General features: G+C 35.6%; 1 protein-coding gene across 2 annotated transcripts in view; it reads right to left on the minus strand.

Annotated features, from left to right (window-relative positions):
- Positions 1 to 27,250, minus strand: part of BABAM2 (BRISC and BRCA1 A complex member 2) — a 171,790-nt gene that overhangs the window by 84,125 nt on the left and 60,415 nt on the right. For both annotated transcript variants that reach the window (XM_042051606.1, XM_042051605.1), the window contains exon 7: positions 2,238 to 2,347. In XM_042051606.1, coding sequence (XP_041907540.1) covers positions 2,238 to 2,347 — 110 coding nt within the window. The remainder of the gene's footprint in view (positions 1 to 2,237; positions 2,348 to 27,250) is intronic.

Below are 27,250 nucleotides of genomic sequence, written 5' to 3' on the forward strand. Positions count from 1 at the left end.
CTTTAGTATTAGCAAAATAATTGTGGGAATTTGGTATTTTTCATGTTTTGTTGAGTACTTGGGAATGTTATGTTGGGAACTACCAACGACTACTTGGTACACCTCAAAATCTGCTGCATAGGAAAAATACACTGGTAATTTGCTTACATGGCTTTTGTAGATCCAATTACTGTGAGCAGCAGGAAAGAACTTTTATAAGCAGAACACAATTCAAATGTAACATGCCACGGCCTCAAGTCATTAAACTAATCCTGAGGGCTTCTTGAAGCTTTTTGTACTTTTGGCAAAAAGTATAAAGAAGTACACATTGTTTCTTCAGTTCCCAAACACTGGGAAGTTAAATATCTAGACTGTCAGCCCCTGCTAAACACAGCAGAGATTGATTTTGGAAAAGAACAAGAGAGAACGATATCTTTTCTATTAAAGCACAATTATACAAACACTCAAAACATACCCAAACATTTTTTCATGGCACATAAAAAGTAGCCAGTAGCATAAAGGGCGGTGCAACAGCTCACAAGCAACTTCAGTAATTATGAATTATCAGTACCTAGATACTGTGATGAAAATGTTACAAATGCAGAAAGACAGATTGACTTAGGTGAGTGAAGTATCTCACTTCAACACACAGATAATGTGACAAGGTGTGGCACAGAACTCCAGGGTTAACTGGCATGATTTTAACATGACTGCATCAGCTATAAATGACAATGCCATAAATACATTAGAATGTCAGATACATACCAACACTACTCAAGTATTTTTCTGCTGTATCGCTCTACATGACACATCTAAAATCAGATGCTCTTTAGGGCACTGAGAGAAAATGCAATACTTCTAGGAAGACAAAGAGTTCCTTTGTATCGCTATTCTGCTTGGTACTAAGAGGTTAACATCTTTCTAAAGATAGTGTTGAAAGTGGGAAAATACTCAATGTATTCATTAGCTCATGGATGATTTAGACATATACCTGGGTGGCCTGAAATACACTTAACCATCAACATGTGACTACAGCTGAAAAGACAATGGAAACTAATGGTAGCCCATTCGCTTTTAACAGTTCAGAAAAAGAATCCTTTGGAACAAGGAAGGATAATTACATGTTTGACTACAATTATTCCCTCAACTGATGCTGACAAAAAGTAGTGAATTGATGAAAAATATGAAATGTGAAAGCTACGAAATATATTATCTGTGTGTTTGCACATGCACACGTAACCTACGTTTCCTTAAAGTATCTCAGAAGTCTTATGTCTTTATCTAAATCAAATTCTGGTTTTTATTTTCTAAACTGCATCCAAGAGTTTATCCAGATCGATACTCTGTCGAGCTAAATGTCAAGATACCATGTTTCTTCACTCACACAAACTTTATCCCCAAGTTATTATAAAACTGTGGTAGACAGTATTTCCCATCTTTTCTTCTCTACACAGAAGAGTCATCACCAGTTCAGAGGAAAATCAACTGCAGCACTAGCAAAAAAGCCAACACATCGCTGAAACAATGCTAGACCAGTTAGCATGTGGTATACCTGGAAAGTCTAACATAGTTATTTTTTTTAAGCATTACAAGACTGAGATACTGAAGACAAGGAGAAGCATTAAAACATTCTTAATTCCAGAAAAGGAAGAAAAGAAATTTAATGAAAACAGATTGACTTTTAGTCTTCAGTCTTCCATTTTACGAGGAAAAATCTGTTTCTCAGCAAATCTATTTGCCAACTGGTAAACAGATCAGTAAGGTTCAATGCTCTTAAAATGAAATATTCAGATATTCTCCTGAAAAAAGTAATTTACTAAAGCTGCAAATTCCAAAAGCATAGTTAACCAAGCTCTTTAGCTTCTACAACAATACTTTATTCACATGTATTATGTTTATATAGAGAACTACCTTCCCAAAAGAAAAAAAAATTAAAGATTCCCCCCCACAAAAACTATCACTATGTTGTACCACAGAAGACATTCAAAATATACTGCCACAGGAAAGGACAGCAGTCTTCAGAGACTGTGATGCTACAAGAATACCACATACAGACAGAACTAGCTGAGAGAAGATGTGTCATTTCTCCACCACACACACACACACACTCACAGTAACCACTGTAACTTTAAGCAATTTAAAGCAATAGTATGTTATCATCTAGTATGCTATCACATATATTGAAAATATATTGAAAAAATTGAAAAGTTCTGAGATGAAGTAGAATAAACATTCCAGAAAAAACCTGTCTCACTCACTGTTCAATACGTGGGGAGAGGTACAGCTTAGGAAAAACCTGAGTAGCTTCTGCATCCTCAAAACTAACGGAGAGAAGTGCAACATCTTCTCCAGGGTCTTCATTCACATCCTGTATGTATAAAAGTAATATAAAATGGTAAACAACAAACTGAATATTTAAAAGCTTACAGATAAGAATTAATAAGTCAAATATGAATTTATTTAGGAGATGTTTGAGTGTGGAAACTAAACTGTAACCACTGCAAAACAGGTTGCAAATTTATTCTTTCTTACTGTATTTGCACTTTAAAGATATTTTGTTCTGCTTAACTTCCTTTAATGTATCAAAATAAAATTACTGAGTTACCAAGTATACAGTGCTGTAGCTCTTCTTCAATTAGGCAAACTATAAATTTCAGTAAAGATACAGATTTTGTTTTTAGGAATTCCTGGTTTGACATCAGGTGCAAACGCCAAAGAATTTTTTAAAATGTTGTCATATCACTGAATTATCACCACACATTTTGTATTTGTTATTTTTCAAAGTAGTTTATGGTCCAAACTTTCTGGTGTAGTTTATTCAACTCCTCTTGTGGATGAAAAACATTTTTGCAATTAGAAATTTTTATCTAGAAGTCAACTGTCCCCAAGTTTCCTGCAAATTAAACCTATGCATTACTTGTAGCAAAGCATGTAGACTCCAGCAGAAAAGTACTGTAAGAAAGAAAAAAAGCATGCTAAATACTAGTCAATCTTAATGTATTCACAGTTGAGGCTTTCTTTATATCAGAACAATCAGTTACAGCTTTGGGATCATCTAGAACAAATTGTTCCTGGTTAGGACCTGACATCCCTCTAATTCATAAATCACATACAGTATGAACAAGTGTATTTCTGCCACACACAACTTCATTTAAGCTCTTGACCTCTAGTTAGAAAGTAGTGAGTTAGCAGCACAGTCATCTTCATTGACAGCAAAAAATACAGTGCCACTTTCTGCTCTCAAATAAATCTTGTGACATGTTTGTTCATATGTACACAGCAACTTGCCAAGATGCCTTTGTTTTTATCCGTTTTGGAAAAATAGGAGAGGAAATAAGATATGTGCTCAAAACAGGATCAACATGGTGCAGAGTGCCCTGGTATGCTCTGTCCTACAGCCAGCTGTGAGGAAGGAACAGGCAAATCACTTAAATATTCTTAGGAGGCCGTGCCCTAACTGGGGAGAAAAAAAAATTAAGTGACCACTGAGTGGTTTCAGGAAGGCAATCTCGTGCCATTTGAAGCTCTGGCAGAACTGAAGCTGTTAATGTCCAGAGAGACGAGCTGCATACCAGCTATTATGTGCAGAACACTACATGCCAAGACACTTAGTGATAAGCTGCAGGGAAGAATGGGTCTTAAAAAAGCCTAATTGTCTTAGATGAAAAATGAGACAGAACTGACAGTGTTTTCTTAAATTCTGCCTTGGTGTGCAGCTCACTTCTGACAGCTGAAAGAAAACTGTACTCTTAGAACTGCCTGTAAAATGGTCACGAGCACACTATGGCTGGAAATCAGAGCACGGTTTTAACCCTAAGTTTAACCCTAAGGACAACACTCCCTATGAGTGGTGAGCACAAACAATAGCTGCTGTCCTGCTGTGGTATGATCAGTTTATGGATGGCATTATGTGACGTAATTGCCTTTAACAGCAATGGACAGGATCTTGTGACCCAAAATGTTCCCTTAAGTGTTACATTTTTAAGTGGTACTATCATCTGAACTAGAGAAAACAGAACTGATTACAAAACCTTTATCAACAAGACAAATAACAACAAAATATACCCAAGAGTACAGTCCACCCCGACCCTTTCCCCAGTATTTAATGTATTTCCATCATTAAGGAAAAAACTTAAATAACGAACAGCTTTCAATCCTGAAGCTGAGTATAGCATTAAATGGCTTTTTCCCATTAATTTGCTAATTGTCAATCAAACGAAAAGAACTATTAGGAGAGATTAAACAGCAATGCTTTTAATGCTAATAAAAATTAAAAAGATTTTATTTTAATGGGCATTCCTCAAGAGATGACAGGTACATAAAATGGTTAGGTTGATGAGAAGCTCAATGTAACCCCATGACATGCACTTGCATCTCAGAAAGCCAACTGTATCCTGGGGCCAGATCTAAAGCAGTGTTGCCAGCTAGAGGAGGGAGGGGATTCTGCCCTCCTACTCTGCTTTGCTGAGACCCCACCCGTGGTGCTGCATCCAGCTCTGCTATGGACAGTAAATCCCTCATTTAGTCTTCCGTTTATGATTAGTGCTTAAGTAGACATGAACACACAGCTTGACACCATGAGTAAAACCAGTTTCTCGAATACTATCAGGTGCTTACTGATTGCAGAAAGTCAAAACAAGGAAACAGAAAAACTCAACTTCAAAACAGACTATGTGAATGCCACTACAGCATCCATTAACACATACAGTAATATTACATTATATTTTCTGTGCTCAATAGTGAATTTCATATGAAGACTCATGCCAGGGGAAAAAAACCCACACAACCATATAAATAATCACTGTAGCTTTGCATGTTAAGCTGCAGTAAAACAGAATGTGTAGTAAGAGCAACAAATTGAGACATGATATTTTTCCATTTACAAAAATACGCACAACAAACATGACTGCAAACTCCTGTTGCCAGCAGAGCAGCATGTTATGTTCATACAACTACTGCCCAGTGCAAATCCACGTAAAGAAATTGGCATTCTTCTATAACTTCTATACCACTTTTCAAATGGATGTGTATTTTCAGCCCTGAGAAATGAAAATTGTTACTTAAAAAAGACCCAAAACCCCAAAACAGCATTCCTGTAGGTTTTAAAAGATGCAGTGCAGTAACACCATGAAGCTGCTCAACCTTATTGCTCAGGTGGCCACATATTTACAACAAACTCCCTTCTATCTGACACCATACCATTTATTCCTTTCAGGCTTTGTTACTTTTATTTATGGAAGAAGCTGCTTGGTAGAACTGCATTCGACACTAGCATATCTGTTACAACTGCCGTTTATAAAAACAAACCAAAACCAGACGTCTTGAAGATTAATTGTGGAAAACTTTTCAACTAATAAACCTTTTTGATGTTGTCTGTGCCAGTTACAACTTAACTCCTTCAGTGATCTCTGTCCTGGTCATCTAGAGAAACCTGTACATGATTAGGTGAGAAGACGGAACCTTCTAATACCAGGCCATGACATTTGCCCAGAACAGGGGCTGAGATCTTTTCATTACACCACAGTGTCCAAAGGCAAATGTTGTTTTAATGCTTCTTATCAAACCCTGCACAGACAACATCTTCCCTTTTCCCATTTCTGTGCATGTATTTATATCAAAGAATAGATCAGATCTAAACAGAGCAGGAAAATAAAAGCCACCTCTATTCTTGTTTTTCAGTTGGCTTCAAAAGATAGGGTGACATCCAATTGCTTTGGCAATATTATGCCCTTTTAGGGAAAAAAAAAAAGAGGCTGTTGGACTAAAGTCACATCTCATTTTTTAGTACTTAAGTAGCCATGCTTTTTCTTCTTATCATCTGTATTTAACTCACAACATGATAGATGCTTTTATTAAACAAATTAATTTTATATTCAAGAAAAACTGATTTTGTAAAAATGCAGAATGGCAATTTTCCATAAATGTTAAATTTCAAGGTTAGAACTGACATAATAGAAATGCCATTTTATACTCACAGAACTTTCTCTACACAAGACTACAGAAGGTATTATTAAAATGAACTTCTAACTGAACAGAGAACACATCCTGGGCCACAGGAATTTTGAGGTTTAAAAACTGAATGCAAAAATGCTTGAGATCATTAGTTAAATATGAGATAATGTACACCTATTAACTTTTCCACAACAGTCTCATGCCTGATAGCAAAAAAACCCAACCTCTAGAAAATTGCAATGTAAAAGATCCAACACAGACTTTCATGGTGCCTTTCTGCCACCCTGCTACTATCTACTTCTTTTTTTTTTTTTTTTTAAATATTTTTCTCATTTCTGAAAATGTCCATTCAAATAAAATATGAAAAAAAAGGGCATACCCCTTATCACTGAAAATAAGTAGTTTTCTTTCTCAAGAACTGTAAGGGGTTTCCTATGTTTACAGAATACTTTGCACAATGGGGCCTCATCCTTGTCTAAATCTCCAAAGCAATGTGGTGAGAAAAGAACAACAAAAAAATCTAGACATTTTCAACCCATAGGCTTTTTTTTTCTATTACAGAAACCTAGCAACAATTTACAAAAATAAATAAAACTTTGATAAACAGAAAAGTCAGGGTAGTTGATTCTAATTCACCCTTTTTCTACTTAGCTAGTGCAGATGAAAGGTTCATTCAAAATTCAAGAACAAGAGACCAGGTGAAAATATAAATGCAGAACAGAACAGATGAAAATGGAAGTTCAAAAGCATCTAGAAATTTTTCTCCCACATACCTCATGAAAAGACTTTGAGTATCACAAAACTCCAAAGAAAAACTTAAAATTCTATTTCCAATTGTTTCAGCACTGTCTTAACAGCCATTTGTTAGTTTTCATTTGTATTAATCTCAATTTACATTCAAATTCATGTTTCAATGTTTACAGCTGCTCCCTTTCCAAGATCCTTAATCTTTTTACAAAGTTAGTATGAGTTGTTTATGAAAATTACCATCAAAACCACTTTAAATACACTATCCAAATGGCATTGTTTTCTCATATCCTACCTACTGTAATTGAAAGCTGGGAATTTACTGGAACTGACAATTTATTATGAGTCAGATGGTTGATAGCCAGGCCAACCAAAACATCTGCTCTGCACAGTCACAACTGCTATAACCCATTTCCTCTTGTGCCTGGAGTCCTACCAAGTTGTACATTACAGTTCCTGTTCCTTAAAGATGCAGAGTATGGAAAATCAGTTATTACCTTTTCTACATTATCAAAAAAGAATTGCCTTGCAGCCTCTGATTAAAGCACATTTTCAAGAGGAGGCATTTCTGTATTTGGCACACAAGTGCAATTCCCTGCCCCAAACAGTAACGCTTAAAGTGGTGAGTGGCTCCAGTCTTGTCCTGGGCAACAGCAGGACCTGTCCTTCCATGGAAGACTCAAGATGGAAGGGGCATGAGACTGGGAGGAGAGCGTGCAATGGGGCGATGCACAGATCAAGGATGTGGCACTGAGAGCCTGCTTTAGTGTGATTAACTCTAACAAAAATGAGAAGAAAAGATATTTAGAATTTGGTAGAAAGGAAGGGAAAGTATGTGCAGGAAGAGTATTGGCATGCTATTGGGGAGGACAAGCAGCTTCTGACTCAGGTGACAATAGGAAATAAGACAAAGGAGCTGAGCTTCTGGTAAGGCTGTAAAGTTTGTACTGTGAGTATACACGGCAACCAGTGTGGGGATAAAAGTGAGGGAAGAAAGAGAACACAAACTGTTAAACCTACTGGATGTTCCTTTGAGAAATGAGGTGCCTCACAGATGATTAATATTGTAGATGCCTCCCAACAATATGGTGAGGCCAAATCTGCTTCAGGAGGGAAGTTCCCAGTCTCAGCTGATTGCCCCTACCTCTTGCTGGAGGTTTCTGACCTCTCAGCTCTCACAATTCTTCAATAATTGTTTTTGTGGTATGACTAATTGAAGGAATGGAAAACTCCAACAAATGGGGAAGGGATCACTTAAAATAAACAAAGGATAAACTTACGTGAAGTGATGGAGGTTGTTGGGGAAGGTGGAATAGAAAGGCAGAATATGGATGAGAGCAGAGTGGAGTGAGGAGACCTTGATCTTAGCATCTGCAGCCAGCTTATACTAAGTGGGTCTTTCAACAGACACTTGACTGTGGTACCTCTCCGCCCTACCAAGGCAGCTTGGTAGCTGACTTCAGCTTCACTGAACTTGAGTGTGAAATTTATATTGCAGGATCCTTTCTGAGAAAAGAAAGGTCTCCAGAAGAGAAATGCATGAGAGTAGCATGCATTCAGAAATTTAATTTATCTTAGGGTCAAATTTAATTCATGTAATTCTACATGATACATATCTGTAACATTAACAACTGATCAGAGAAGAATTTAGTGTTGAAGCTGAAATATGAATTACACCGGAGAATACACAATACTGTTTGCTTCATTAGTATTAACAGGCCTCTTGCTTCACAAGAGTTAGCAATGTTTGGCTTTTTCCCACCAAATGGCAGTGTGCAATAACATGAAAATAAAGCATAAGCAACTTGTACCCTTATTGTGTACAATAGGTACAATTGTTTCACTAGCCAGCTTTGATAGGAGCAGCTACAAGTTCTCCCAATCTTTTCCTGTATCTAGTGGTTTTTTGCTTGCTTTTTCTTAAACAACAAAACACACCAGGGGAAAGCAAGCTAAGCAATGTGGAGTGGCAAATGAGACTGAGAAATCTGCTTCACTCTAGGGAGAATAATTACTCCAGGAAATTCTTTCTCCTGTCTTCCAGGAAACCCACCAGGTCTGATCAAGGAGTGTTGACTCTTTAAATAGGATCTTTAATGAAAACAAAGGCAGTTACCTTGAGTGCACTGCTCATGGCATCAAAGCATTCCATACACAGTCCCTCTCCCAAGGTAACGCAGCAAAACACTCGCCTGGCAAACACTCCAGGCAAAGCACGTTTGAGCTCAGTGTTGTTACGATTTTAAAAGTTACATGAAAATTTGTAGGCTGGGAACAACTTTGTAAAATCTGAAAAGCAAGCCTCTAGGACAATGTATTGGGTTTTCCTCATTAAACAAAATAAAACAAGTACCTTCTGAGCATTAAAACTATCTGCAAGACCTCCAAGTATACCACTGGGCATCGACAGCTGAACATAAAAACGACGGATGTTACAAACAGTGTGACATCGCAGGGGTTCTTTCCATTGTCATTGTTCAGGGTTTTCTTGTTCACCTTTTCCATATGAATCTGTTTTGTCTATATTCCTTTCTTTTCTTATGGTCATGGTAATTTACCACTACTTTCACAATATGATTGACTGTTAAGAGTTAGGTAAAGAATGCTGTTAGGAAAAGCTTAAGAAACTACAAATGGTTAAAAAGAAAGAATAACATTCTTGTCCATGAAAATAAATGCTCGATTCAAAACTTTCAAGATTAATGAAATTTCAGATGATAAAAATTAATTTAGTTTGACAGGGGAAAATGCTGTGGTGACACTTTCAGCACAACACCACTGTTTGCTTAGGTCTGAAAAACAATCTCAGAAAACAAGGCAGATTTTGCCAATGGTCAAAAACATGTTTTGGCAAGTTTGAGACTCAAATCTGAAATATACAATCTAGGTGTGGCACAGTAAAAAATTAATATTGGATGCAGTATAAAATTGATACTTTTTAATGGATTTCAAGAAAGCTAAAGTGTTTTTACACATTCATTTTCACTTACAAGAGATACAAAGTATATTTGCAAAGAAGGATCATTGTATCATGTTGACTAAAGCTAAGTCTTCATTTATTAAGTATGCTTTGATGACATTATAGTAGAGAATATTTAATATTTTTAGAAGAGACTGATACGTAATATGCTGATGATCTTAAATTTAAATTCATTGAATGAAACTTAAGTATGAGTACATTTGCTCTACCTACTCCAATATCAGGTATCACATTCAGATTAAAATAAGATTAAAAACCAGCGTTTACAGAGTTTGGAATACATGTGCAAATGAATTAAAATTTAAAAAAAAAACAAATACAAAATCGGAAGAAATATCAGAAATCTAGACTGCTGGGTAATAATTTCGGACCTAGCTTTTCTGTGCTTTCATGAAAAAGCATTTTTCCTCTTTAGAAAATTTAGGACGTCAGTTTATCAAACACTACACAGGAGTGCTGCTTACTTTTTTGTTTCATTTCCTTCTAGCCTAACTTCTAAGCAGACCACATAAACCATTAAGTTAATATAAAACACTACACTTTTGCCATTAAGTAAGTTACCCTGAGAGATGCACCGTGCCCCACTACTGTGATGAAGTTTTGTAGGCAAGAAAGAGATTCCAATACCAGCATATCTTTCCTAGAACCTCAAGAAAAGCACCTTGAGGTTGACAGGAGTGCCTGCCTCTGCCATCACCACTGATAATGGGGTGAACAAAGTGTTCCGAGACTGCAAAGCTGAGTTTTTAACTACTCTTAAATAGCAAGCAGCAGTTGCATCCATTCAAACCAAGCTAATGCCGCCATGTCTTTACAAAACAGCTGCTTCCTCAACCTGTAATTATGATACATTTTTTTCATCCAAGCACTGTTTTTAAACTTGCTTTCCTTATAAAGATTTGGGGATGCATAAAACCTGGAATTCAAATCCTTCATTAGGCTTTCACCAAGACTCAAAACTCTCCAGCCAACTTTTCAGTCGACTGGACTGTAATTTATTTAGAAAGCAACATTTGCATTCCTTTCCCCCATTTTACTGATTTCTCATCTCTTTAAAAATAGCAATGTCATTGGAGAGGCCAAAGAACAGTCATCTTGTGTCCAATGGAAAACAAAGTCTCCTAATAAATACCCAAGTACTTAACTAGAGGACACAGAAATCATTAATACAATTCTAAATAAAATAATTTTCTTGCTAAGCCAACTTTTAAATCGGCATATTTACACGTGTAGATTGACAAAACAAACATAACAGATTAGTATACAGGGCTCTAAGAAAGATTCAGAGGTAACAATTATATTTGGGAAGAACATAATGTATTTGTGCAAGCAAGGATTCTAGGTGCAGAGCTGACTCTTAGAACAACAGCATGACACCAACAAGAGTACTGTTTTAAAGATAATGAAATAGTTCATTGATACAATTAATAAATCTCACCAAAAAAAAAGAAAGCAAAAGTTAAAATGCTGTGAATGAGACATCATTCGTAAGTATTTCTGTAACTGTGTTGTGGTTGGAAGTCAGCATAAGTATTTCTTTTCTAAATCAATCCAACTTTTTAATAAAAGCTTTTTCCCTTGCTCTCCACATATTCTTCCATCTCCTGGTTCAGTGAATATCTCCGCAAAATCAGAAATACTATAGATTACATGGGTCACAACAAGAACACCAGAGTAAAGCCATATCCTGAGCTGTGTCTTCAGTGAACCAGGAAGTACCAGCATGATTTCACAGATGAAAAAGTGAATAATCAAAGTGTAAGGTAAAAACAAGCAAAGTTAAACTTGTTCAGTGGTCTTTCACCACTGCAGCTTAGCACTGCTGACCTGATTTAAAAATATGAAACATTTTATTTTAAAAGAAAATGTCAATATTAAAAGTATTAACTGCTATGAGTTGTTTTGTCAATTGCTGTTTCCTGAGAGTAACAAGAAAGTTACTTATTAAAGTTCACTGGACCTTCGATTCACGAACTGTTATTATGCATTCCCATTTCAAGGGTATAATATTTTTAATTCTCTTCCAAAGAATTTTATTATCCACTTGTCTCATTATTCCATTTATGTCTACAGGCTCTTGAAAATAGGAGTGTGTATCTGTGGGGGGCATTCTCTGCTTTGGACAAAGAATATGGAAATCAGAGCATCCTGCCCCCTTGAGTCCTATTTACAAACATTCAGCTTTCCAATAAACAACATACTTGGTCTGCACACAAGTGTAAATGTATACAGATGTCACAAAGAGTAATAACTCTAATACTGTAATAAAAATAAAATTCTTGCAGTAAGAAGAGAAACACAGCTTTTCTCTTGTATTTGTGTGAAGGTGGATCCTGATACAGGTGAGAAGCAGCACACTGGAATGAGGGATAAAAGCCGTATTTGTAAAAAAAGGTTGTGACATTGGTATTTCAGAGTTCACATCTGTGCTGATACGTAAATCAGGTACATAATGTGAAAAAAATTCACTGGGGTAATCTCTTTCTATATATAATAAAAAAGTCACATTCGGTGACATGCTGTGTCAAGAGAGGTCTTTGGAACTTACAGTGTGAGACAGTAACTCCTGTACTTTGGCACACAGCTCAGGTGAAGGCTGAATCATCTGTTGTTGTTTACCTTGCCCAAGACAGTGCCTGAAACACGGGGTGTCCAGCTCAGATGTGGTCCCACTGAATTAATGGGATGGTTGCTAGAACAACACATCATGTATTTCCAGATGGAAGACTGACTCCACCACTGACATTTCCCTGATTACTGACTCCAAAAAGATAACCAAATCTTTTCTCCTATCTGTTCTATCAGTGCATCCATCACCAACTTACGATAAAAAATTTGGAGAAGTATAGTTAAACTCTTTTATGGTGTCTGGAGCCGTATTTCAATAAAAAAGATTAGGGTTCAAAGGCTACTAATATTGATACCAGCCTTGAATTTTTGAAGTCTTTCCTGACACTTTTTCTCTCTCACCTGTTATAAAGTTCAGGGGATAGTTTTCTGTAAGTGCAACTTTTAATGCTGTCACAAGGCCCGAAGTCGCCTGCATAAGCTCAATAGTTTCAGCACAGCATCCCAGCATGCACAAATCAACAGAGAAAAATATTGTCTGTTCTAGGTCTGATATTCATCTTTCTGGCCATAAAATTGAGTAGTATGTTTTTTGTCACAGAGGAAGATCTGATTACATACAAGTGAAACTTGGATCACAACAAGAAAGTTTGAACTGGAAGCTTCTTACCCTGTCCTGCAGCATTGGATTGTTTTACTGTTTAATTTGTTTTGTGTTTGAAACAATATATTAAAGAGTACATTATTTACAGAAGTTTTCTGAACTAATGCAATTTTGATGTTCAAACTTCTCAACTGATGGGATTTGCCTGATGGTTATCCATTTGGTTCCACCCTACAGTTAAGAGTTCATGGGGACACACAGACAATGGTAACTCTTCTACTTCCCACTTCTTCATGAACCTCAGCTCCCCTACAGGCAACAGTTTCAAAATAATATAGTCCTTTAGTTGCCTTGCATGTACACCTATACTGGGGCTCACTACGATACCCCTTTGGGGACAATATTAAGAATTTTTAAAAAAGCTTAAGAAAAGTGCAGAATTGGAAGTTCTTTCAAAATAGCATGTGAAAATCAAAGTAAGTGCCAGCTAAAAACCAGAGAAGCCAATACTTAGGATGTCACATTTACATATGATGTAAATAGTAGTATTTAAATTCCTATGTATATTAATAAACTGTAAGTCTGAAACCATCGAGCCTTTTCTGCTAAGAAGCCACTTAGAAAGCAGTTGTGTTTTATCAGTGACAAAACTGCAGTCAACAGCATTTTAAGGATCAAGGGAAAAGGAAGATTCAAGTCACATGCATTCTGGGAACTCTCTGAAATTGCCAAATTCAGCTCAATTTTTCTAATTAATCTTTCCACTCTCAGCAACTCGATTTTTGCAAGTCTGTGTAAAATTCTACCATCTTGATATCTCATGTACAAGATTCCTCGTTTTTTACATTATGGCATTTATCTGGAAATGAAGTGGTCTCATCTTTTATTTCTAGGGTTCAAATGCAATGCAAGAAGCTTATCCTCTCTTGTTACTTTCTGAATTATTAAGACTAGATGAGATTTCGGCCCACTGTTTTCACTTTTTACGCAGCACCTTCACAGCGGTCACAAAAGACAACCCTCTACACGCACATTCTGCCCCAACCCTCACAACTACCCAATACATCCATTTTCACATCTTTGGAAAATATACTATGGGATACAGGAAACTACTTGAAGCTAGATATCACCTCTAGCTTCAATTAAATAGGTTGAGAAACACTGCTTTAACTATAAATATAGTTCAAGTTTTAGCCATCAGAGAAAAGTCTAATAGTCCACTCTAATTAAGACTGAATACATTAAACAAAACCAGTAACTGGTTGCAGTATGTTCCTTTTAACATCTACAAGTCAGTCTCCTGTTAGAGTCACAACTGAAATATCATACAAGCAAACAACATCACATAGGGAATCCAGTTCTAGATAAAGGCATCTACATAAAATCAGTTCAACATCACACAGAACCAGTTCAAATCTAAGACCTTGTCAATTTAGGGAACATAAAAACTTAGAACTGTGAGCGCAGTAACAGAAATACACTGTGCATTTCAACAAACAAAAATAATTATGACCTATCCATGGAGCATGTAAATATATTTTGTCCTCACAATATAAAGAACTGCTAGTCATCAATACTGAAATTCAACACCACCTTAGTTTTATTTCATAGCTATGCAGAGAATGGACCTTCCTTTACATTAACTTCCCACTTCTGCAGCCTATATAGCCATGGGATTAATCCAAAAATTCTGCTAGCAAAGCTATAGCCATACGTTTCTGTTACGTGCAGTTAATTAGCAATATAACAACTCATGTTGAAGTGAAAAATATAATAGACTTGACTTCTTCAATAAATCTATCTGCATTTTCATTTATAGTTGTAAAAGCAAGGAAAATAATTCAATGATTTACTTCAAAAACTGTTCTAAACATATGGTTACATTCAATACTTACCTACGCTTTAAATCCAGAAAATGTCACTGTAATCTTAGCATCACTGAAAGCAGTAAATCCTGGAAAACAAATGAGCCTACCTAGAAATGCAACCTCATTTCACACCAGTTTTATTCTACAATCTAAATACAGCTTCACCGAGTTACATATATTGGGAATAGACCCTAATTTTTAGTTCTGCTGGGTACTTCTTTCAAAAGTGTATCTGTTTGCTACAATAAAATGCATAGTACTTTATTTATATTGGTTTCAAACAGTTCAACAAATAACATTGACTGCAATCCATGGTAAAGTGTCCTACAGCTGAGTATGTTCAAAACCAGCATTGTGAGAGAAGAGAGAACCACTTATTTATCTTCACCCTCCTTTGCACAGTGCTATCATTGCAATGATAAAACTCTTTAGACATAGCTGTGGCATATACAGGCGTGCCTACCCATATGTACATATACAGGCTCTTTTCAAAGAAGTTACGCTCTAGTTACCAGATGGGCACTGCAGTAATTAGCTCAAATGAAACAGAAGTGAAGATCCTTCCATTCTCTCACTTTTTTGCTGCTTCATTTGGGATTCACACTACAGTCTTGCCAAGTTCTGACCTTTCAGCCCAGACAGTTACTCACGTCATGAACATAAACTTCCCCTTAACTGTGAAGCTCAAGACTTCTCCCTCTCCATGCAGCATTGTTAACTGTTTGGTCTGCAACAGAACCTACACCTTTGATTTATACTTGGCACCACAGCAATCTCCAGAAAGCTCTGTCTAGACCAAGCCTTCATTTCTTTTGATTGGTCCCCAATCTCTTTGAATAGCATTAAATAGAAATTGTTAATATTCTTTGCAAATGACCATTGCCCTGGCTCCCTGCAAACACATGCTTTTTAGCCCCGCAGTCTATGTCAATCAATACGAAAACTTTTAGAGCCTTCATAGTTTGCCAGCAAACTATGTGCTTTGCATCTGGGCTTTAACACTCTCCCAATGTTATCAACGGCAATATTTACACATACATTAAAAGAAACTTTCAATATTTTCCTTCTTCTCCTTAAAAAAATCATGCCATTTCCTTTTGTCTTCCTCTACATTCAATTCCTTGATATCCTAAACTAAATGAAAGGCTTCCTAAGAGTTTTTGTTTGATTTGGGTGTTGCTTTTTAAAATACATTTTAAAATTTTATTTCCATGACATATGCAATCTTTCTGGAAACAGATGCTTCAATTGCTTGAGCTCCTTCAGCCTGAAGTACAAACTGGCTACTTAAACACATCCGTCTTGGTTTTCACTCAGAACAACTGCACTTACTTGACACTAGTTTGTCTTAAGGCTATCTGTGTCCAAACAGATGTGCTTATGACGAGTGGTTATTTGTTTGCTTTTAATAAACATAGAAAAGATATCCTTTTCCACTAGGATTACTCAACACCTACAGATTCGTATCTCTTTTCTTCCCCCAAAACTTTTTATTTTCTTCATTCTGAGAGGAGCTTAAACCCCACTGCATTAATCAAGGATAGAGTGTTCCCACATTAAGAAATACTCTCTGCAGGTATTTTTGTATCTATGAAATTGAAGATGCTTTACATTAAAACTTTAATCTTCACAAGATTACTATAATTATTAGTTGCACTATAATAACTGGTTTTGTGGCAACCACATGTTTGATGCTCTATTGTTAAAAGAAGAGCAGTCCCTTTCATAAGTCTTTACTATCTGGAAGGCAGATGTATAAAGATACCAGGAAAGTCCAGAGACAAAATTAAACATCCCAGTTTTTTTCCTAGTGTTTGTTTGCTTTGTATTGTAATTGACTCATTTTTTATAGCTCACAACAAATTATCTTAAAACAAGAAAAGGAACTAACTGAAGTGCATTCTTTGCTGTAGCCAGTTTCACTGTAGAACACACTGATACGTGAGGTACAGTTACTTAAAAACCAGGGAGAAGAGAACAGACACACTCTTGACACGGATGCCATATTTCCTTAGGAAACTGAGCTAAAACTACAGCTAAATGAACACCTTGGTTTATCTGATATATGGTAGGGAAACCCTTGACATAAAAATGTATAAAGAATTCCTTCATGGAAATGTGTTCAGAGGATATCAGCGGTACTTCATTCCCTCTAGAGGTTGTAATTTCCAATTGAAAAGCCATTCTTGAGAAGGAAAAATGGAAACCTCTGTTGTTGTATAGGTAGATAGATGTCCGAGACGAGTACAATGGGTATTTGCAGCCAGTCCATTATATGCTGTACTTAAGGTTCAATAAACCTGGAAAGTGGAGGCTCAAGATTGATGGTGAAATGATCACTGTTTGTATAGCTCCTCAGAAAAAGTCATCCATTCATTTTCTGAGACAACAGTTTAATTCAAAATGTTGCCTTGATTAATAGGGAAGTGAAAAACAGAACAGGGGTAAGTTTGAGCTATAAAAGTTCAAAGTCTATAAAACTCTTCATGTGAGGAATATAATCATTCAGATTACTCTTGATTGAAATTACCTTTGGAAACAGAAAAACTGGATGTCTATCAGGTGAAGGAGAAATGCAGAGTGGGCATAGACACATCTAGTACTCTTCAGTCTATAATGTACTGCTTGAACAAAGCAGGTGAGGTCTTATCTTACTGCTTGTTGAAGAAAAGTGAGATGACACTATTGAAAACTTTATTTCCTACCTACTTACGTTGGTGAAAAACCACTCACCACCAGACTGTAGCAAAGGTGCTACACCTTATATAGTATCTCATAGTGTCAACAACTGTCCCCTTGTTTCAGTTCAAATAAAATGCTTTGGTGCACTGTTCACTAACATGATTAATACAATTCAAAATGTTTCTAGTCTGAGAAACACTTTGTTTCACTATGCTTACATGAAGGGACCTTTCTCTAAAGCCCCATACTTTGTGACCTAGTAACTTGATTATACACAAACTGCTAGTGAACTAATTAACAAGAACATAGAAACATCTGTTTCCTTTGAAGATGAGAGACACTGTATCAGATTAGATTTTGAAATAGGCAAAATAGAGGAAATATTCTGCTGAGACTTTATGGTACAGAAGTTCATTTCTAGTTATAGTCCATGGTTTTTCCACCAATTTCATACGAAATATGAAGTGATGCCACTCTTCTGCTATCATATTTTCAAAGGCAAAATGCATTATCCAGAACAATGAATATAATCACAACTTAACTGTCATGACATCATAGATAAGTCTGCACTGACTCTTCAAAAATTTTTTAACATTTCAATATATGAACTATTTCTCACATATTCTTTGATGTTCATGTTCAACTACTACAGCTAAAAAAGGATTTATTCTTAGCAGAATATGTACATTCCTAGTGACTTAAACACTGCTCTTTAATCTAACATAGTGAAATTATTGTTAATGCCAAGTCCAATAGGAGATCCTTTTTCTTGGCTGTAATTCTGCAGGGACCTTAGGTAATGGAATCAAAATCTTGAGCTTTAAACAAGTGCTGGCACAAACCTAGCTGCAGTAACCAGAGCAACCCTAAGCAATGTTGTAGTTACCTGGTGTCTGCTTACTAGACTATCTTTTTATGAGCCTCAGGCAGTTGGTGAATATATATCTTTGCATTAATTCCCACTTAAAGTTAAATTTAATTAAATAAACTTAGGATGTTCTAGTCCTCACCACAAATGATGTGCAGTATTATTCTAACAAAGAAGTTTAGTAGATATTTGCCAACTTTGAGAAAATCCTTGTTAGTGGATATTGCAAATAAACACTGATCTTTAATTTCACTTGTATTACAAAATTATGTCACCTCACATATTTTGAATTGGTGAAAAACTTCTGGTTGCCTTCATATTTTATCAAGTCCTAGTTTTCTTCTTTTTTTTTTTTTTTTAATACAAGGGAAGTTAAGTATCTTCCACATTTCAGCACCTGAAAAAGTAATGAAATGTGGTCTGAGAGTACCCAGCTCTCATATTGAGTTACCGCCATTAATTATTAAAGAAAACAAAACTCAAAAAGAAAGGTAACAAACTTCTGACACTACTACCAACAGTAAGTTAGGCATGAGTAGGACTGATCTGCTTTGGGACCTACAGTGTTGTTCTGTCTGAAAGACAGCACTGAGTCTATAAACTGAAAAGAAACAGGTCTTAGACAACATACTACTTCTCCAAGCATATAGAAATTCCAAGGACTTTGCAAAGAATACTCTAGGTACGATTAATATACCTTCCAATACTGCTTCTCGAAGTCAAGATGTTTTACTATGCTTTTCACTTGATTAAATAAACAAACTTTATTAATTAAATAAATTCCATATAAGAAAGGTTTTGTTCCCATTGACATACTGGGGGCCTAGCATGTTCCAGCACAGTTCAGAGCAGGTAAGAAAGATGAAAGCCACTGTCTTCAGAAGAGATTCTCTTAGCTTACTGTGGTACTGATCAATCAGACTTCTGGTTTGACCTCTGTGTTGAGAAAACTGGGCTAATACAGAAATGATAACGACAGGTTTTGCATTCTTGTCTGAATTGATGCTGAAGCCATCAGCAATACTGACACTGGTAACAGCCACCTCAGCACTGGGAATAGCAATTCTTGTGTAGTGAACAGTTGGTATCATAATAAAATTTCACAAACGAGTTTCTTTCATAAAGTGCTGGATGTTTCATAGGGTAGCCAGAGGAGCTATGAGGCCATTCCTGAACTCAGTTTTGGTATGATCAACCTCACATCACAACAGCTTGAACTGCCATTTACATCCAAAAACCTGAATGCTCACTTGTCAATGTCAGCAGGAAGAGAATGACACCTAAGTCTCACCACTGAAAGCTTACTTCATGCTAAACGAATTTGATGCATGTCATTGCGCACGTGGATAGACTAGAATATAATATCCACTGTCTTCTATCTCATTTTGACATACTGAACTGACATTAAATAATTTAAATAAAGAGCACAAAAGCATTTGGAAGGTACTATTATTCAAAATATCTGTAGTCTTTAATTCATACATACATGTACTTTAAGCTACTAGTAGCAATTGAAACTATTACTTAAAAAAGACTAAAACAGTATTTAAAAGATAGCCTATGATTAAAGCAAAAAATGATTAAAACAGTAATTAGAAACCTTTGCAGTTTGTTTGAAATTTAAAAAATTGCTCATTTCCTCTCTACCTCCAACACTGCTGTACCAAAGGATATTACTTGAAGACTTAAAAACAACTACTGAATGACAGCTCCTTAAATTGCATAAAGTTCAACCATGATAAACAAATACTCAAATGGACAAAGGTTAGCACACAGAATAGCTTGTACTCACCTATTAATAAATATCATACTAAATTTAGGTTGACAGCCACAACTAAATTAGCATATGAAGTAATTATTGTATTTGATACTCTGTGGCTTAAAAATCACAACTACCAGAATCTATTTCTGGTCTGTCACTACAGTACTATAGCAAAACTTCATATACCAGTTTCCTGATCTTAAAATGTGGAGATCAATACATCTTATCAGTCATGTTACAGGGCTTAAGTGAGTATTTCTAAACCTTTAGATTCTGACTGCAAAGTTCTCCATCAATGCCACAGAAAAGAAACATATTAATCTCAATTCCTTTAACTACCACCAACTGCTTTGTGAACAAGAAAAGATTTCAAGTTGCAGAAGCATTTCCAGTATCAGACAACTATCACTGGCAATATAAAATTCTTTTAATAGAAAAAGAATGAAAGAGTAATTGGCCTGATGAGCCGAATTTCAGCCTGGTGCTTTTATAGGAATAATAAATCTCTAAAAGCAGGATTCATAATATTGATGCAGAAATACCGAGACAAACTCAAAACTATTAATGCTGCAAAAGACACCACTTCAAATGCTTTTACCTGTCTGAACCAGTTTTGCTGCTTTGACACACCTACAATTCTTGTATATATTTATCCCTCTGAAACACAGAACAAGCACATAACACAAAGAGGCCTTTATATATAATGCCATATAATTATCCTTCACATTTCAGATGGTTTGAAAATCTGTGTTTATGAATATAATTCTGTGATCGTGATCCTGTTGACTTCAATGAGGGCAGAGTCCACCTCAAGGAATAAGAAACACAGTCGTCTCTTGACTGACCTGAACTGCACCAATTGGGCCAATTAGACCAGCCTTTCTATAAAGCTATCCGAAATATTTGTTTTTAAAAAACTGCACGCAACTAGTTTCATAACAGGAGACATAACACTTCTTGCCTTGATCACTTTCCAGAATCATAAACCTCTTCTTTTTTTTCTAACACAAACACAGGGAAGTGAAACTACCAGCTATTCCTTTCCCACAACATGAAATATAATGCAAATTTCTTTGAAAAACTGGGAAGAAAACCCACCAACCATGAGGTACACACCTGCTCTTCACTATAGCCAAAACTCTGGTTTAAAGCTAGAAATCAACTCTTTTTTTAATGGCAATTTCAGTATATCAGTAACTCCTTGTTTCCAAATGCAAGTGACTTCATTCTCATTACCGAATAATCAGTTACTCTGTGTAACTGTACTATTATTGTCAGTATTTGTGTAAGAAAAACTGAGAATCTAGATTTAGTGAAGCCACATCATCATTCCAAAAAGTTATATGGCAATTTGCATTCCATACAGTGTAATTAACTATAAATATATTGCTTTGTAGGCATTATTTATCGAAATCTATGTTTTACATCTTGTATTTGCATCATATCTAGCTTTCTATAAAACACACTGTAGGAAGAATACAACAGAAAGGAGTAAAATTTACTCTCATTGCTCTGGTCCTTTACAGAAAATAATAATAATAAAAAAAAAACCCAAGAAAAGAATGAATCATTCTGCTGCTCTGAAATTACAAGTACACATTAAGCATCAGTTCATCTACTGAAAAGCAGCCTACCTGCTTTTCAGCATGTAAATGCTTCCAAAGCACTGAAGAGCTGTGCAACCAATAATTTGTTGTAGAAAGAAATTTAAGACTGCAATAAGAACCAAAATTGTATCAATCTGGAATTGTATGTCACTAACAGAGTTTAAATACTTCCCCCTCATTTTATATATGAAAACCCAAGAAATTATGTGACTTGCCCTCTCAGCTTCTAAAGGAATCTCTTTAAGAACCTCAGGAAACAAAAAATATAAACATTGCTCTTCCTGATCCTTCATGCTGATAATCTCATAATGACATAAGGAAAGAGAAGACACTGATGCTCACTTTGAGGCTTTAGAGATATTTGGTAATGCACCAAATACATATTTGTAATATACCAATCTGTGCACCACCCATGGACACACAGGGATGCAAAGGGCACATACTGTCCTCTTTTTGTGCTCAAGAGTTTTGGTCACTCAAAGGTGAGTTTGAGAATTCTGGTATTACTGCTAAACTTGAAAAGGAAATACCCTGTTAAAAATAGAATGCAAATTGAAAAACAGTGGCTATTCACTTTTGAACTTACTTCGTGATTTCACAATCTTAAAATAAAATGTATCATTTTCCCACCATAGATACCAATGCCCAGTAATTTGTCATCATTCTCAAAAGAAATACAAGACATATTGAAAAACAATAAATAAACATTTTGCTAACAATTATGTTTGTAGACCACCAGGATAGAACTGCTATGAAAACCTCTTATCTTCATATGCAAATTCCTGGAACACACACAAAATCAAGTTCATTTACTTTTTCTTAATTTTACAGGCAAGCTCCTAAACAAATGCAATTGATAACAGTCTCTAAGTACGGTGGGAAAAAAGATAATAAAATAAATCAGGCCTAGTATCCAGAGAAGGATTTACACAAATAGGTAAAAAGTAAGTAGGTGCCTAAAAATTACCATTTTATGTTTCTGATGGCAGAAAAATTTGAATTTTAAATCCAATATTCATTTAAAGCTAGAACATTTATCAGCACTATTTATCAGACTACTTCTTCCCCTGCCAACAAAACCTTTTTTTCAGATACAGTATTCCTTCACGTGCTATTTGGAAGGAAATACTTCTCTGCAATAAAAATTCCTTCTGTATTTTTTTTCACTCCCTTCCAACTTACACCAAACAAGAAAGCATAAGAGACATCCTTTTATGGTTAAAAAGATCCTGACCAAGGTTCTTTATGTTCTTGGACTAGCAATGCCCACATTACTACAACACTTTCTTGACTTAATACAGTTTGAAGATGAGGATGATGCTTTCCATGCTCCAGGCTGAACAGATTTGTTAGGAAGACATGTGCTGACAGACATGCTTAAGAGAATAAGGTCATTGATTAATCAAGAAAGGAGTCCATTAAAAGAATGGAATTAATATATTTGTAGATGGTTACTTAACGGGACACTGTGAAGGTATTTTTGTCAATTGCTGAATATTCCCTTTTCAATCAGCATTAATAAATGCTTGGTTCCATATTTGCCCAGCTTTCAGCATGTTAGAAGCTGGATTGCAATTTAAAAAAAAAAGTGAACAGTCCTGAACTAATAATTTATTTAAAGTGATAAATTGAGCATATACAAATATTTTGTTTTCCATGTAATAGTTTTGCAAAGATCTGTACACCCTCACACACAGGAGAAACGAATAAATATCTGGAAACAACACCATCAACGTTTCAAACTAGTGATTTCAAAAGTTTACATGTAGTAAGCTTCCAAAATATTAATCTCAAGAAGAATCTTTTTCATTGTATTTTTCAAAGAATACAAAATTAGAACACAAAGATGAAGAGATAAGACTTGTTTCCAGTCTTACTCTGTGATTCAAAAAACTCGAATGTTTTGTACAGCTGTAAATATCTTAATTGAAAGTACATTCCCAAATTGCCTTAATATGGTAATGCAGAGATTATTCATCTTTCTCTACAAATTCAGACTCTTGTTTGTTCTGTCCAACCCCAAAATAGCTTTTGCATATTAAATGAGCAGTGAAGAGTCTTCAGAGTGAAAACTTACTATTGATTCTCTTAGCTTACATTAAAGGAGAGATTTCCTTCACAGTAACAGTGATGACCAACTCAGTGGAGGAAGAAGAAAATCAGCTGCACCGTGAGCTACCACAAATGTTCCAAAACTGACCACCTGACTAAAGATTTATTTTTAAACTGTATAATCCCTTCGATGGGCATTCCCAAATTGATTTAAACAACACTGACAGAAGATGAAGCTGCAGGAAGGAGTTCACAAACAAATTCAACCAAATGCCTTGGTGCTAAGCAAGTGTAAATATTCTGCTTGGGCATTCATACCACTTGAGCCAAGTTGTTCTAAAACTTTCTGGATGATGAAAAAGTTTTGAATGTCAGCAAGTTTTTCATTCTAGTGTAGACATACTGTAATAATTTTTCTCCCATTTAATTTCATTTCAGATTCAGTGCATATGCAAGCACTCTTTTCAGATGCCTCCCCACTCTCTTCGCTCCTTTCCCTGACCTGTTTTTAGTCTGAAAAAATAATTAAGTTCACAGAAGCTCTATGAAGATCAGCAGTCAGGTAGAGGAGAGACACAGCTGGTTATTCCACCAAATACTGCAACAGGTAAATTCAATTTGCTATATGACTGGCAGCAATTGAGGGGTAAAATACTGAAAACACTTCCCATCTTCTCACTGGATAAATTGCTACACAGGACACACGGGAGAACAGTAACAGCATAGCATAGAGATTCAAGAAGATGAGAGATTAAATCTGTACAAAATGAAGCTTCACTATTTCTACTGCTCACAAATCTGGTCATTTTACTTAAAACCTACATCTGTGTGTGCCAGAAAACTGCTCTAGAAGGAGTCCTGATAAGCCCACACACACTTTCTGTGTTGATGAAGAGCAAGGCAAAATTAATTAAATTTTTTTTTCAAATCCCATCTATACAGATCACTATTAAAATTTTCCAAGTTTCCTGGGAATGCATCCTTCCAAACCTAAGAGACTGCAATTTTTTCCATCTTACATGGATCTTTGCTTCTTAACAGGCTTCGAATGACTCTCAGTTATTTTCTATTAAATTATCTCTTCGTGCTATACTTTCTTTTATATTTAATATTGAAGCACTATATGAATACAATGCTTATTGATACACAGTTACTCACCTTCTTGTAACAGCGATAACATTTTTGTATCAGTGGCATATAACTTTCTACACCATTTTTCCAGGAGGGATAAGTTTATCCAGCTATATTCACAAAATTCATAAAGAAACCAAGGGAAAAGTAATTCTGCATACTGCAATGCCGCCTCACATGAGTCAGAGAAATAATATATGCCTCCAAGTTGCTTTAATAGGTATAGTCTCCTAAATGTGATACTATCATTGCCTGAAGGCCTGTAAACGGGCCTGCAGCTTGATCACACATCTTTTCAAGAAGGAACTGGCAACATGTGGTAAACAACGAAAAAAAAAAAAAAAGAAACAAAGAGAATATTTTAGCTATTAAGTTGCTGCCATACAGTAAAACTGATGCTGCAAGAACACAATCGTAAAATGCCAGTCTTGTTTATTACAAATTCAGTTTCACAGCTTCTTATGAAACATTTGCTATTGCATCAAGAGAATCTCTGGTAATTTCATTCCAACATTTCTTTTGTTTTAGGAGAGCTCATAAAGCACTCAGTCCTAAAGCATTGTATTATTAACGCCTCAGTCTTTCATTTCTACCAAACAAGTAATATCCACCTATAATTTCCACATCTCAAAAAAAAGTTTCAACAATTTCTGATTTTATATTAAAAAAAAATAAAACTTGAAAAGGCAGTTTGAATTGCCATGTAAAGATGAATATTAATACAAGACAAATGGCTCTTCTGTTCAGTAGCCCTAGTGCAGTCAAGGTTAATTACACAGAACAAAGCCCAGAAATTACTACCATTTTAACAGCCTTTTATTGACATTGTCAAAATAAATGATATGCATAAAATGAAATGGATACACAAAGGACTACATTCTACCTAAAAAGGTAGGTGTTCCATTTGTAAACAAAGATGAAACACAGCCTTAAGAATATAAAATTAAAATTGTACTTTAGTTTAAGTATTTCTCACACTGACTGCAAGTCAGATTGCATGTACTCTGCTCTCTGCTCTGCCATTTATTTGCTTTTCTAATTTTTTTTCAGTAAGTGGAACAGTTACAGTGCTTTTCTTTCACGCAGAACACAGCTCGATTCTGTGAACTTTAAAAAGAAGATATAATTGAAGTTCTAAGTATCTTCAGAGATACAGTTATTGTCCAAAGGTGAAGAAGTGTCTTTATTTGTACTCAAGAACAGTAAAGAATGTTACAGCAGCACAACAGTAAGAATCCATAATAGTGGAAAAATGGCCTAGGAGAAAAATCTCCAGCAACTCTGAAGTCATACAACTCTTCCTGCTGACAGGCATGGCTTGTTTTTCCTTCAAGAAAAGTGTGTCAAAATGAACTGGACTTAAACAACTGCTAATCGTAACTGTGATGAATTGTATAGGTTAGAGGAAGAGAAGGTAGAGGAAGAACACTGCTCTGGTTAAATCCTTGGACAAGCTCTCTACTCACGGCTCAGGACTCCACTCTGAATTTGCATATACCTAGCTTGTGTTTCAAGTGCTGACTGAAAAATAGAGGTTTTTTTATCATATGTCACAACTCCTGTGAACAATATATTAAATTAGAACTCGTGAGATGATCAGTTACTATTTTCATCTAACCTATGTAGGGAGAAAAAGTGACAATACCTACATGTATGTGAAAATGGTAACCTGGGTGTAATTTGACCTACATTTCAAGAGCTTATCTAATCACTTAACAATAGTAAAACGAAAATTAAATAAGATTTATTACTTAAAAAAAAATAATGAATCTAGGTGAAATGAGATAGAATTAATGATTTTATCTAGGACACACATTATAAATGCTAAACAATGAGAATAATAATTTGGAATGAGCGTGTTTATTCTTTGTTAACCAACACATTGTCCTCAGGGTTTTGCAAATGAATCACTGATTATTTACATACCATCAGTCAGTCATCAGTTTTAGTCAAGACATCAGTCATATTTGTCTAACATTCTTCTACACCAGAAAAGATGTTGCAGTAAAACACAGAACATCTGATATCTCTGAATATATAAACATATTCAAATATATTAAAAGCACATATATTTCGGTAGTTTATTACTTAAGATAACTACAAAAGCAAATAATTAAAATGACAAAATATGGCAAGAGATGGAACATCATTATCAATTTAACTCTAGTTCACTATTTTCCTTCACCAGAAGGACTTCCTGTTGGTATTGTTATGGGTATACTTAAGTATTATATGTGCACTCCAGACAGTTCATTTCGCAACTCAAAATCAACATTTAATTCACATCTTTTTGCCCAAATTTTGATGCACCGGTAACCTGTTAAGGCCTAAGGAGTGCACCTTATTGCACCCAGTGAAGCCAAACTAATGCTCCTCCCCACTGCCCCTTCCCTCCCATGGAAGTGCTGTTTGCAATGATTACAGGTCCCAGCACATGAAAGATGTACAAG

Source organism: Corvus kubaryi, unplaced genomic scaffold (genome assembly GCF_017639235.1).
Source record: "Corvus kubaryi isolate FWS band 111438036 unplaced genomic scaffold, C.kubaryi_AGA036_p1.0 76, whole genome shotgun sequence".
In the NCBI taxonomy this organism is placed as follows: Eukaryota; Metazoa; Chordata; class Aves; order Passeriformes; family Corvidae; genus Corvus; species Corvus kubaryi.